Below are 14,663 nucleotides of genomic sequence, written 5' to 3'. Positions count from 1 at the left end.
ATAGCTGATGCAAAACATTTGACAGTCTGTCTGGGAGGGGGAATGCGTAAAGGCTAAAGCCATCCATTAGCAGACACCAAGCTACCCTTTGAAATCAGCTAAGAAAGTTCTGTTTCTGCTTCTTCCCTTTGCAGTTCCTTACAGCATAATCAAATCCATGAAATTGCAGAGGACACCTTTCAAGGACTATCCTCCCTTCGTGTCCTGTGAGTGCAGATGTTGCTGCATGCTGAGTAAAACAAGATCCTGGTTTTGATTCCCATGTAAACTGATGTCAGGGTTTGGTGTTAGAATGTTGATGGCAAAAGGCCAGCAGCCAGTTTCAGCCCTGTTCCTTCTATTCTCCATTATATTTTTCTAGTCTATGAAAATATTTTTATAAATGTTAAGTCTAAAAGAATGAGATTTTTTTCAGTGGTCCAATATTTTGCATTGTAACTGTATTAGTTCATTATGTAGTATTTGTTGGAGAGATGCTATCTATTTTCCTCAGGAGAAACATTATAAGTAAACAATTATCTTCTCCCCTTACAACTCAAGCTGTATTAAGTTAGCAGCAAGAACAATTCAGAAATAGACAAGTATTTTAAGAAGAATGTTATAACTCATGGTGGTCCAGCAGAAGCTGGAGCCGGATTTGAAATGCAGCAAAACCAGATGCTCCTCTGCTTGTTTTTTTGTTGTCTTCCCCTACCTCTGCCAACATGCCCTGCTATAGATGCAGTTGGCACCAAAGTCGTCATCCTGGCACCTTCATGCTGGGAATAGGTGATGCCAGAGGCAGCCTCTGCCTTGGGAGAGGGAGCAGGAATGGGAGATGAGGTGGAGCAGGATACAGCTGCATTAGCAAGGAATTTGGCTGCTATTGCACCTGGCTGAATGGGAAGAGAGGGGATATGTTCTGCTTTTCTGATACAGCCATGATGTATTTGGCACCTTAGCTTTTTTCTCAGTACAGTGGCTCTTACAGTTGGTGAAACTGCCAAATAATCTCCTTTGGCATTCATTGCAGGGACCTCAGTAGGAATCGGATCCATCAGATCCACAAGGGAGCTTTCATCACTCTTGGAGCTCTTCTTAACCTGTAAGTAGGCTGTTCTGTGCAGTCACCTCCTCTCTCTAGCATTCTGCTGCTGAGCTAATAAATCTTTTTAGCTTAAAAGTGATGCTATCAGACATATTTTATGAAAAATGCTTTCATTAAGATTTTTCTCCTGAGAAGCTGAGAGGCCTCAGAAACGAAATGTAAAGAATAATTATCTGCTGCTGTGGAATGCAACAGGTGCATCTTTGATTGGTCTCATGTGGTTGTTTTTAATTAATGGCCAATCACAGTCCAGCTGTCTTGGACTCCCTGTTCAGTCACAAGATTTTATTATCATTCCATTCCTTTGCTTGCTAGCCTTCTGATGAAATCCTTTGTTCTCTTTCTTTAGTATAGTTTTAATATATAATTTTCTTTTAATATAATAAATGTCATAAAATAATAAATCAGCCTTCTGAAACATGGAGTCAAGATTCTCATCTCTTCCCTCATGCTGGGGACCTGCAAACACCACCACGTGATGTGTTCATCATTTGTTTAATATCTGTGAATCAAGAGGGCTCCTGCTAGCTGAATGCACGCAGGGCACACTTCCTTAGAGTGCCCTGTGCGCTGACAGGCATTTCTGGACCACAGCCTGGTGTGATAAAGCCCTTCCCTACTTTAATGAAATGTGGGCCAGAGGGTCTTCAAACTTACTTTGTAACATGGTGTTAATACTCACATTCCAGAGACCTGAGTTTCAACCAGCTCAGTTCAGTTCCAGCTGAAGGATTGAGTGGCCTGAACCAGCTGAAACTCACAGGCAATTCTGAGCTGAAGGAGGCTTTGGCAGCCAAGAACTTCGCCAAGCTGCGGTACGTTGGTGAAGAACAGCCCAGGGTGCTTGCAGTGCCCAGCAGGGTGTGCTGAATGGAGCCAGGGTGTGCAGCGCCCATGGCAAATGGTCTGTGCTGAGTCCTGCAGGGCCTCAGTGCTGCTCTGCAGAAAGGGCGTCTTGTGGGAACCCAGGAAATTCCTCTGGCTGCCCTGGAGGGCTCGAGACCTTGTCAAGGGGCTCAGAGACCTTGGCATGGAGCCCAAGACCCCTGTGCCTTGATCTTGACCCATGAAAAAACAATTACCAACCTTTAAATGAAGAATTACAAGTCAAAAGAGTTTAAGTAGAATGATAGTGAATTTATCACAGGGTGAAAAATAGATTTTTTTGGGTTTTTAGAATGGGGGTCAGGGTCCCAAGATGGAGGAATTTGGGCATGTCCTGTCCTCCTTCTTTCTTCTTCTTGGCCTCCACCTTCTGCTGTGATCTTGGCATTTTTAGATTGGTTTAAGGTAGAAGCTCACTGTCTAACATAGGTGATAGGTATTGGGAAGTTATTGCAAATAGTGTACATGTAGTTTTTAGTATAAAAAGACAACACTGCCTTTTGAGCTGGGCAGAGTGCCTCTGTCTGACTTGCTGAATAGACCTCGGCAGGACAGGAGAAATAATTTTATAGGCAAGAAACAATAAACAACCTTGAGAATGAGAACTGAAGCATTTTGACTCCTTCTTCGACCGCCAGGCTGGGAAGACAGACTTTCTAAAACATCTCAGGGTCACTCTGACCAGCAGAGATTCTCAGAGCATTTGACTGCTCTGGTGTACAAGCCAGTTACAGATAATTTTCCTGGGGTTTTTTAATATCCTCCACCACTTTTCAGGCAAGATGTCATCTGGTTTGAGAGTAGTGCTTTGGGTAGATTTCCATTTGTTACTGAACTGAGTACATCTGTCTTTCACAGTGAGGAAAACAGGAGCAGACAGGCAGGTGTCTGATCACACAATCACCATGCTTTATATATATTTTCTAGGAGGCAAATGATAAGAATAAAAATAACCATTCAAATGGAAACCTGTAATTGATTTCTATGGGAGATGAATCAGACAGTGATGAACTGTTTTCCATCTCACAAAGATCTTTCTGCACATTTAGGAGAAGCAGTCTGATGTTCCTCCTAAATATTTTCAAGAAGATAATTGAGGATAGTTGATATTGTAGTCCTGAGTGAAAAAAATTAGATTCTGGTCTGCTATTCCCTCATTGTTTATAGAACTCTGTGTGAAGATGTACTTCTTCTCTGCCAGAATAACAGTATGTACCATTTCTGCCAAACACACAAAAATTAGAAATCTTTTTTTGATATCACAGAACGAAGAGTGAGAAGGAAAGATGTAACACAAGGTTGTGGTCATCTGGGAATTAACTTTCTTACAAAACAGTTATTCTTTAATTACCTTACTTAATTAGGATTCACTGTAATTTTTACAGCAATGCCACAAACTAACCCTGATCAGAATTTGGTTTGTATATGGAGTAGAAAGAATAGTAGAGAGCTAAATATCATCATTTTTGTACTTCTCACTTGTATACATCACCTGTCCTTTATCTCAGTGCAAGAGTTCATTAGAAATGCTTATACCAATTTGAAACAGCTTTTATCAGCCACTGTGAGAAAAAGGAAGATTTGAGTTTAGCACTGAAGTGTGCTACTAAAATATTTTTAATAGGTGGTAGTCTTAACTTTGGTTACAAAGTTTAATGGTCTTCCTTGTCCTGCCTGTATTTCAGGTCACTCTCTGTACCTTATGCTTATCAGTGCTGTGCATTTTGGGGTTGTGATTCTTATCTAAACTCCAATGCTGAAGATTCCAGTCACCAAGATCAAGGTGCCTTGATGGATCATGAGACGGGTAAATGTTTCATGTACTTAACCAGCAGTATTGTTTTGTACCTGACTAGAATAGCAGTGTGTGTTACCTTTGAATAAGGGAATAGGAAAAATATAAGTCTTTATAGGGATACAGAAGAGGTCTCTGAAAGTGCTTAGCAATTGCTTTCAAATCAACAGTGCCATGTTTCTTCCAAACACATGAAAGATATGCTGGACACTGCAAGACTTGCCTGTCTGAAAAAATAGTAATTTTTAAAAAAAGTCAAACTGCAGATATTGCTTCTGTCATGGTTTTATTGTTCTCAGTGTTTCAGCCTTTCTATTCAGATAGAACTTGTCCTTCCCCTGACTACTTCAGGCTCCACAGATCCTTCTTTTCTTTGCCTGGTTACGAAGCCTTGTGAGCAGAAATTTCTGCACTGAGCATCTTGACCTTATGTGGCAAACCAGAACCACTTCACTTATTACAAGGCTCAGGTGTCAGTGAACTACTTCCATCCTAGGCAGCTGCACTGCCATTTCACTTAGTTTTCTTCCTACAACTAACATGTTTTTCACTTTTACAGCTAATGCAGATATTCTAAGAAATGAGAAAAATGAGGAATTGGGACAGACTATTATTCACTGTACACCAGCAACAGGTAAATCTCCTCATGTGCTTTAGCCACACTGAACTTCAGGCATGGTGTTACGCAGAGAGTTGTGTGAATTAGATCTTTGATTCTTGGTAGTCATTCTGTACACAGAAGATTAAATTCTCGAGTGCTTTCAGTGATTAGATGTCAGTGTTGTTTTGGACGAGCAGTCACAAAGATCTGACTCAGCTTTAGACACATAGCCCTTCATTGGAGAGCTGTGCTAGGAAAAAATACCAAAATTTCTTTCCATAAGCAAAATAATCAAAGACTGTAATGCTTATATTTGGAGTCTGCTAATGCCCTGCTTCCTAATTCTGCCTTATTTCTCCAAGGAGCTGTCTGGAGCAGACTGTGTGAATGCTCATCTGTTTCAGTGAGAGTTCAGCCTGCTCTTTAAAAGCTTAACTCAAACTGCTGTCTATCATTGGTGGTTTTAAGGAAGCTTGATGTCTTTCCAGGAGAGAGAATGAGGAGCAGCCATGTGATCTGTTCCCCAGCCCTGCTGTAGGTGCATTAACTGTGAGCAGAGGGCTGGAGCAGGCAGCAGCATCTTAAACTGCTCAAGACACTTGTTCAGTGAACAGTCTTACTGGCATACCAGATTTACTCTAAGTCAGGCTTGAACAGTCCAGGAGTGTTGCAAGTCTTTGATCTTGCAATGAATATTTTCATTCTAGGCAGCTTTGTTTCTGCCTTTCTGTTTCTTTTACTCAGACTGCCAATTTCTGTACACGGTTCCCCTCAGCTCCTGAAGCACTTGCTGTGGTGCCTCTTGCTTTCTTGCTTTTTTTGCCTTTGCCTCTCCAGAGGTTTCCTTCCCTACCTCCTGTACCCTTTTGTCTGCATAAACAGGAACACACAGATACGCTATGCTTCCAATGAAGTTACTCCTGGGTGAGCAGGAGCTTTCCAAGTCTTACTTCTTTCTCTTCTCCTAACTACTATTTTATGTTACGAAAATCTGTTTATCTTCTGAGCTAGCTCTGCCTTTAGTATCCAGAATACCATAAGGATTTCTTGATCACAGCCAAAAAAAAACCTGTAGTCAGAAAGTCAAATATATTAATGTAATTGTACATAATCTAAAAGTTAATTTGTTAAAGGTGCTTATTTGCTTTTGATCTCCTGTTTACAGAATGAGAATTAAGATGGTGTGTTACATCGTTAAATTTTGGAAGTCTTTAGCTCATTCTTTTTGTCCATGCCAGAAATGCTGTAGTAGGTCTAGAAGAAAGAGCTTGTTCCACAAGTTCACTGTTTGCCTTGTTTTTCACCCGTCCCTCTCATACTAACAAGTTTCTATGCCATGCTGCCATCTGCTCATAGGATACTCCACCCACCACGTCAGTTCTGAATCACTGCTCAGCCTGGAGATGCACTTTGCACCTTGCCTAAAGAATGGATTGCTGAGCAATGGTGCTCAAGGAGCTCAAGTTTGCTGAAACATCCTTCCAAAAGTGAATTTTTGTCCCATCCCAGCATGGGCTGGGAATATCAGTGTGAGAGGAGGGTAAAACATTTAACCCAAAGGATTTGGGAGAAAGGCAGGAAAGGGTAGTGGATTTTATTTGTCTCAAGTACAACTACTAGAAAAATGGCTTCAAATTGATTTTTGGAAGCACAGAATTGATATTTTAAAATTTCATAAGCAGGAAGTTGTTTTTATTTTTAAGTAGATCAGCATAGCAGGTAGTGTCGTGTCACACAAATGCATTGTAAGGTTAATTGATGTTTTACTTGGGAGTACCTGCTAAAAAGGGGTTTTACTCCTGATTTTCTGATAATCCAGGGGGCTTCATTATTTTCTGCCCAAAAATGAAGCTTGACCATTTAAACAAAAAGATTTTTTTTTTTTTTTGGCTTGTCAGTTCATTAATTTCTGGAAGTTGCTTTAGGCCTTGGGAGATTTTTGCACTGCCATTGAATCATTCTTGGCAGTTCTGTTCCTGCCCACACCAGGGATGGGCTGTCCTTACCTTTCCCCTGCCTGGAGGAAAGGCAGTGCAGCACAGAGCCAGCCCTCAGTCACAGGCTGACTCCAGCTCAGAGGCTCCAGCCTCTGCAGGCTGGCATTTTTCATTTGCTCCCCGAGTGCTCCTCAGCTGCAGGGAGGGATCCTGAGCTACTGTTCTTAGTACTATTAGAAGTGCCTAAGGGGGATATAGGAGAGGTTAAATTCTTCTAATTGTTACTTAAAATCAGTAGGATTTTCCTATGGAATAAATGGCAGTTAGGGGAATTAGAAGAGTATGCAGTAATAGTGACCTTTGTTCCTTGTCTTGTCTCCTTTATTTTGTTTGTTGGGCTTTTTTATTATGTAAGCTGTTTTAAGTGGTGAAAAAGAAGAAAAAAATAATTTTTTCATATAACTTTTCAAGCTCACAGTGCCCTTCAGTGGTGAGGCTGGGGGACAGGGCTTGTGGTAAATTCCTGTCCCTATTAAAGCTGCTTAAATTGAATTTGTCTGCTGTTCTACAGATGTTTCCTTGTCACCAAAAGTTACTCCAGAAGGCATGTCTGTGAATAATTTTTTGAGAGAACATGTTCTTTCTAAAAAATTCTTCTCCCTTACAAGGGGATTGTGGACATTGACTTTTGTATTTTTTGCCATCCTTTTCCATAAAGTAAGAAATCTACATAAAATAAAAAAGTATTTAGGTCACACTAATAAAAGCTATTTTGAATTGGTAATTAAGTTTGTTTAGCTGGCTTGTTTATACAAAATGTTCTCAAGTGACCATTCACTGCAGTAATTATTATTTCAGGCATAATTAATTAGTAAATAACTCCAGCAGAATAGTTTGCTTTCAGCTGACCTATTCAGCAGTTCAGCTGTGTATTCTATTCATGAATTAATGAGGAGTTCACTTTTAAGACCTTCTCAAAATCTTGCTTATTAAGGCAGAATCTTTTCCTAAATTGGTTGTCCTTCTGTTTGTTTTTTGTTTTCTTCTAGGTGCTTTTAAGCCTTGTGAATATTTATTGGGCAGCTGGATGATTCGCCTTACTGTCTGGTTTATTTTTTTGGTTGCTTTGTTCTTCAACCTGCTTGTCATGTTAACAATATTTGCATCCTGTACTACATTGCCATCTTCCAAACTGTTCATAAGCCTGATTTCTGTCTCTAACTTATTTATGGGAGTCTATACTGGTATTCTAACTTTCTTGGATGCTGTATCTTGGGGAAGATTTGCTGAATTTGGCATATGGTGGGAGACTGGCAGTGGTTGCAGAATTGCTGGGTTTCTTGCAGTTTTTTCATCAGAAAGTGCCATTTTTTTCCTGATGTTGGCAGCTGTTGAACGGAGCTTGTCTGCAAAGGAGTTTATTAAAAAGGGGAAAAGCAACCGCCAAAAACAATTTCAAATCGCAGCATTTTTTGCTTTCCTGTGCGCTCTGGTAGCGGGCTGCTTACCGCTTTTTTATAAAGCAGAGTACTCAGCATCACCCCTTTGCTTGCCCTTCCCCACTGGAGAAACACCTTTGTTAGGTTTCACAGTAACTCTGGTGCTGCTGAATTCCCTAGCGTTTTTGCTGATGGCTGTTATCTACACTAAACTCTACTGCAACTTGGAGAAGGAGGATCTCTCCGAGAACTCCCAGTCCAGCACCATTAAGCATGTGGCTTGGCTAATCTTCACCAACTGCATCTTCTTCTGTCCTGTTGCCTTCTTCTCCTTCGCACCGCTGATCACGGCCATTTCTATCAGCCCCGAAATCATGAAGTCTGTCACTTTGATATTTTTCCCACTGCCTGCTTGCCTGAACCCGGTCCTCTACGTGTTCTTCAACCCCAAGTTCAAGGAAGACTGGAAGGTGCTGAGGCGCCAGCTGAGCAGGAGGAGCGGGGCAGTGGCCATCGCCGCGGGTGCCCAGGGGGACGTGGCGCAGGACTTCTACTACGACTGCGGCATTTACTCGCACCTGCAGGGCGGCAACGTGGCTCTGTGCGAGTGCTGCGAGTCGCTCCTGCTCTCCAAGCCCGTGCCCTGCAAACATTTAATGAAGTCACAGAGCTGTCCGGCACTGGCCGTGGCGCCGTGCCCCAGGCAGGAGGGCTCCTGGTCGGACTGTGGCACGCAGTCGGCGCACTCGGACTACGCGGACGAGGACGACTCCTTCGTGTCGGACAGCTCGGACCAAGTGCAGGCCTGCGGCCGCGCCTGCTTCTACCAAAGCAGGGGCTTCCCCCTGGTGCGCTACGCCTACAACATCCCCAGGATCAAAGACTGACAAGGCTCTCTGCCCTCAGCTGTTCCAATAAAAGAGTTATCGTGTTTGGCAGACTGTCGCCTGTTTTGACCTTTCAAGCAGGAAGCACTTTTGGAATTATTTAGTGTCATTTGTAAAGAAGGGAAGTGGGCGGTAACTTCTTGAGCCATACATTTTTTAAAAAAAAATAAATCGATTGCCCTGACTGTAAATAATTGGTAAACCAAAATTGTTACCCAATATTTTTACTCTTTTCACAAAATAGTTGTTTCTTTTATACAGTTTTTACATGCTAATAATGTGTTTCCACAACATATTGCAGTCATACTTTTGCTTCTTCTGGTGGTGAGGTAAGTTCTTTTTTTTCCCCCCCCGACAAAGCACAATATAAAGGACAGCTGTTTAATATTATAGAAATTATTTTTTAATGTGACTTTTCTATAATTAAGCAAAAAAATCTATTGCTAGCTTTGTATAGTATATTCAGCATTGAATCTCAGGATGCATTTTATTGCAGGGCCAAAAAAGGGATTAATTCTCCCATATGTAACTGTGACAGCAATATCAGAATACTGTGTTTGTTTTGTATTTTAGCTAATGTTCAATTTAAAAAAAAAAAAAGTTTGTTGCAGTAAAGTACTTGTAATCCAATATTCTGTAGATTTATTGGAATCAGAATATTAACAGCTGTCAGGAACAGTAGGGTGAAACACATTTTGCCAGTGATGGCGCATCACTTCAGGTGAACCACACACGTTTGTTCAGTATTAGGAGTTGAGTGGCAGCACTGGCAGCAGTGAGGGGTGCAGGCTGACAGCAGAGCTGCCCCTGCACACAGCTCGTGTCTGCCAGTGCTCTGCAGCCTGCTCAGTGTCACAGCACTCCAGGAATACCTATGACAGGCTGAGATTTCAGGAAATGGAGGGAAAATGCAATGCAATTTGGCACTGAAAAAGAAGCATTTTTCCAATATACTTTACTGACAGTGAAGTACACTGTGCAAAGTCACTGATTTACACCTAAATCAGTGCAATCTTTTTAAAGCATTAAAGTTCTGAGACCCAAGTGATTTAAGTACAACCAGCGATCAATTTTTTATATTTACAATATGATCAATACAAATTTAATAATGCATGATTAAGTAATTATGTAAGGTTTTTGGACAATACATTAGATCAAGAGTAAATCCACTGCCATCCCAGTTACTCTGGAGAAATTATTGTTAAGATCTAAAGCTAGATTGCTGTTTTGAGAATTAAACTGTACATACTGTTCATACAATGAATTTTTATCTTTGTATTGTAAGTTATTTGATAGAACCCATGATGGGAAATGTGGCTTCAGTTCATTTTGTTAATTAAAGCTACCTCCTAAACAATAGTGGCTGCCAGTAGCAGAATGTTTAAAATGTGGTTTATGTACTTTTTTCATTGTAAATAGATGTGGTTGTATATTGTCACTATAATAAAAACAGGATCCTTGTATATCAAAATCATGTAGTTTGTACAAAGTATGGGAGGAATATTTACTGTATGCTGTTAATTTTTTAAGCCAAAATATTCAAGTGTAAAAAGGGAAGAAAACCATCCAAGGGTTGTTAATTCTTATATTTACACTCATGAATATTACGTCTTCAATTAGCATGGAATGTTACACTAAAGCAAATAAAGGGTACATGAATACCTATGGTTATTTATCTTTGTTTTTCAAAAGTTAAAGCTGAAAACAGTGCACATGTAGAGTTACTGAGCATAAATAATGTCTCATCTGCTCTTGGCTACGTGTAGTGAAAGTTTCAGGAAAGAACTGCCAGAAAAGCAAGAAAGTTGCCAATTTACAAGTGGATCTGATTTCAGAATAATGATGACTCTTGGCATGCAAAAGGTTAAAAACCTTAAATGAAGTATTAGGCCTCTTATGAAGCAATCTCTTGATTAAAGGTGTTGTGTATTGTGTTTGAGTGGAAATGTTTTTAGTATGTTTTGAATAATCATACAGATTATAATTTTCATATTTATACTGTTTAATGTTGAAAACTGTGGGGGTTTTTTGAGCCATCACTGTATAAGAGACACAGCTTGTCCCACGTTCCCTCTGTTGGCCAACGTGTCAGAGGCAATAAGAATGCTTCTCAAAAAGGACTGTAAATGTCAGCTGCCATTTCTAATCAGTGGGGAGCCTGTTGTGTTTTCCATGTTCTTACCTGTGGATTTATTTCTTCTGTTCTGCAAGCAAACCTTTGCTGCCGTGCTGTGTACAAAGGTGATGTGATGCATTTGAAGCTCTGGTATTTCGCTGTATCTCAGGATGTTTTTGGAGTTCACTTACCCTACAATGAACTCTTTAATGCAGTCGGCCCAGTGCCTTGCAGCTGCTGGAGGGGAAGGAATATGAGAGGAGCTCCTGGAGCCAGGCTGTTCAGGAGCAGTGCTGCAGACCTGCCTCTCTCAGCGTGACCTCATGTGTGACACCCATGGACAATGGCCACAGGAGAATCCAGATAACAACCGTCAACTTTCTTTGTGTCTTTGCTGGGGAAGCTGCTCCCAGCCCAGGGCACAGTGCTCAGGTGCTCTCATCCACTGGGAACTTGCTGCTGCTCCAAAAGCAATGTCAAACACATGGGGACAGCTTGCCTTAAAGCTGTTCTGTGTTAGCAGCCTGTGGCATTTTTGTGACCAGTGGCTTTCTGAGCTGTCACCTCAGCAGTCTCTTCAGGTACGTAGAGCTTCGTAATTTCAGTTTTCAGACTGAAACAAGTGACACCCTTCTGGAGTGCCCACAGAAAATAACTCCTGTGGTTTTCTAGAGTCTAAAGCTAGCTGAAACTGTTCTTACAGCAGTGGCACACATCTTGCCTCTGGACCTCTCCACAGCTGCTATACTGAGCTCCAGTGCTGGGATTAGAAGTCAAAAAGGCTTTGCTGTTGACTAAATGAAAAACACAGGGCAAGGAGAGCATTTTGTTGTTGTTTTTCTTCCTTCTGCTCTTGGGAGGAAGCACCTTTTTGCAAGGAGCTGGTCATAAATAAAATTGCCAAAGGTATTCCTTATTTTACCTCCATTAAGAGTAATTTCTTAGAGATGGCTATTAGCTTGCTCTGTGGCAATATGCTGGTGAGAGCTCTTTGTTTTGAGATTGAGCTTTTTCATTCTCTTATAAAAATAATGCATCTGCTTTGCAACTTTTTGACCTAGATGCCTTTTGCCTTTTAAAGTTTCTTTCCTGTAGAATTTCCTGTTTGTTTATGAATTTACTCAGAAATTTCAATCTTACAAAAAGATACTTCAGTAATTCTTTTCACTTTGATTACTATTTTTAAGCCTTCAGTTTCAATTTACAGGGTAATATTTTTAATTAAAAGCACAATGCACAGTTTGTTTTATATGTGCTCTCAATTTTTAATTACATAAATGCTTTTGATCTTTTACTGTTAGCACAAGTTAATTTTTTTAGGAGTTTTTTTTCAATATCACCTTTCACATCTTGTACTGTAGAGTCTGATTTAACACTTGGGTTCAATTGAAGATGATTCCATAAGTGAGGAAGTGAAATGGGATAATGTATCACTGTACAGATTGCTGTTTTCTGTAAGAACTTGGAAGGTGAATGGACATATTTCATACTCCAGTATAAAGTAACAATGAAGGTTTTCCATAAGCAATACTGTGGTGTTTGCTATAGGGAATTAATTTTGATTGGAGGGTAACAAAATATGAAGTGCCTCACTGGTTTCCAGTAACAAAAGCATAACCTGTGTTCTGAAAATTCCAGCCCAAAAATGAGCAACTAAATCTGTTAGTAGCTGATGCTTTTTAAAAGAGAGAAAGACTTTATGCAGAACTATTTTCTAGCTAAAGAAGTGAAGGCTGTTCAAAAGCAGGAGGGCTGTGGTCTCCAGCTAGCATAAAACAGCTGGGTTGAGTGGGAATCCTGCTGGTGATTCACAAAGATGTGATTTTAACCTAAATGTGTTGCATAGAGCCCTTGCACATTCCCCCAGAGAAAAGGAATTCCCATCTGGAGGCCCTGTCCCTCTAAAGCAGAGCCTTCCACATCTGCAGGCAGCAGAACCTGGGCTGGGACTGGCCATGTGTGCAGTGCACCGCAAGGAAGAAAATATATCATACCATGAAGGAAAGTGAAGCAATCCAGGACCTCTCAGGTTTCACAGCCTCTAATCAAGCAGAACTACACATCCAGGCACAAAAATAGCCAGCACACAAGTTCAGGCAATGTTCTTGAGCTCTGACATGGAGGGTGAGCCAAGTAGCTTTCTCCCTTGCTCCTGTGCCTGCCACAGTATTTTTCCTTATGCTGGAAAATCTCAAGACTTAAGGGGATTTAAATTCAACTATATTTGGTTCAAATTTTCTGCTCTTCAAGGTTGCAAGTAAAAGTATTTTCTTCAAGCTTTTTTTTCCCTTTTGATTATTTTTATGCTTATGTGTTCCTTAATGTCTAGTGGGGAATTAGACATGATATCTACAAGCAATCTGATCCCCTTCTTTTCATTAAACCTGGCTAGTGTTCATCAAGTTGAACTGAGAAGTTTCCTTCTGCTGGCTCTAGTGTTTTCAGAGACTGACTTCATCAGATTACAGTCCAATTTCTAAAATGGAACGATTTCATAAAAAAGAGTTGGCAAATCAAAGTGCTTAGTGATTCAGAGTAGTTGATTTGTGTCTAGAATATAAATCTTTTCTACGTCTGTTACATAAGAATTTGCTTTCTTGATATTTTATGTGTAAAATGCTTTTTTAAATACTGTGGGTGGCTATTGGGGAATACTTTGAGAAATCTGTCACAAGCATTTGGTTGTTCAGACACACTGATTGGCATGAGCATGCAGACAGAAAGTATAGATCTGTGAACACATGCTATTTTTACTCTGAATTTTCTCACTGTTGCTAGATAGCTCTAAGTGCTTATTCTATAGTCTGTGACAGTGAGCTAGCAGTGAAAGACTGAATGTAGTTTTTGTAGTTTCTGTAGTGAAAAATTACGATGATTTTGCACACTGGTATCAACCATGGGGGGGGGTGTGTGTGTATTTATTCACTTCATTCAGTTGTTTGTGGCAATTTCTGTGCTTCATTGTGGCAGTTTGATTTTGCCTGTGAGTTTTAGCAGTGTTGGCATGTAATTCTTGCCAGGGCAGCTGCTTCTGGCATTCAGTTCACAGAACTGGGGATTTGCCATCCTTGCAGCATGCCATTTATCTTGTCAGTCCTTCTGTGGCCATAGAAGTTGTGTAGTGAACCTGCAGGATTGTTGTTTCAATGCTTTTTAACCAAAATACATTGTTTGGGCTCATACCTTTCCTGTGTTAACTAGGGCACAGTGGCTGTGGAGCTGGCTTGACAAGCTGGGCACAATGGTAAGTGGGATAGTAACAATATTATGTTTTCTCATCTCTTCAAGCTGGAGTGCTTCTGCCATTCCAGCAGCAATGCTTTAATTCCCCAAAGGGTGAACTGGCTTTTGCCACCCTCCCTATGGGCACTCTCAGTGCATAAACTCCACTAGCTTGTCCCAATGCTAAGGTTTTTTATGTTAATATAAGCTATTTTCCCAAATGCCTGCTCTGGCATCCTGAGAAATTCTCATATTCTGTATAACAGGATTGGAAGGGAATTGACAAGCTGAAATGCTTGTGTTTGGCAAAGTTGCTGCTGCCTCTCCTTGAGACATCCATTTCAGAGTTTCTGGCCATTCCAGGTGATGTAGGTCTCCATTGGAACTGAGAGATGCCCAGTGCAGTGAGTTCCACAATTCGTCAATTCACTGAGACAACAGCGGGCTTTTCATTTTTCCTGTTCATTTATGATTGTTGCCACTCTTCACTGTGAATGGGCTTTAAGGTCAGGGAAGGTTTTCAGACCTTCCTGAGATGTTTTAAAATTACCTTGGTCTGCAGGCTGTTGAAACAGCTGAGGTTTTCCTGCTTGCCATGACATGGAGCTTTGCTCACAGTGCTTGGGTAGCCACGGAATGAACAACTTTTATTTCTCAGCTGAATGCAGCACATATACATACAAAAGTGCCTGTA

General features: G+C 40.8%; 1 protein-coding gene across 3 annotated transcripts in view; it reads left to right on the top strand.

Annotated features, from left to right (window-relative positions):
• The window catches only part of LGR4 (leucine rich repeat containing G protein-coupled receptor 4), a 75,711-nt gene extending 64,107 nt beyond the window's left edge, over positions 1–11,604 (top strand). Inside the window, exons 13-19 of one of the 3 annotated variants that reach the window (XR_010440635.1) lie at positions 135–206; positions 1,013–1,084; positions 1,777–1,902; positions 3,658–3,779; positions 4,327–4,401; positions 7,355–8,960; positions 10,843–11,604. Coding sequence is in view for 2 of the 3 variants with exons in the window: in XM_064715565.1 (XP_064571635.1) it covers positions 135–206; positions 1,013–1,084; positions 1,777–1,902; positions 3,658–3,779; positions 4,327–4,401; positions 7,355–8,631 (1,744 nt within the window). In the remaining variant the exon portion in view is untranslated. Of the gene's footprint in view, positions 1–134; positions 207–1,012; positions 1,085–1,776; positions 1,903–3,657; positions 3,780–4,326; positions 4,402–7,354; positions 10,297–10,842 lie in introns of those variants that run through there. The other 2 variants (XM_064715566.1, XM_064715565.1) reach the window with 2 other exon arrangements.
• Positions 11,605–14,663: the final 3,059 nt, after the last annotated feature.

The sequence above is a fragment of the Zonotrichia leucophrys genome, chromosome 5 (genome assembly GCF_028769735.1).
Source record: "Zonotrichia leucophrys gambelii isolate GWCS_2022_RI chromosome 5, RI_Zleu_2.0, whole genome shotgun sequence".
In the NCBI taxonomy this organism is placed as follows: Eukaryota; Metazoa; Chordata; class Aves; order Passeriformes; family Passerellidae; genus Zonotrichia; species Zonotrichia leucophrys.
Note: the sequence above shows the minus strand (reverse complement) of the source record. Positions and strands in the feature narration are given on the sequence as shown.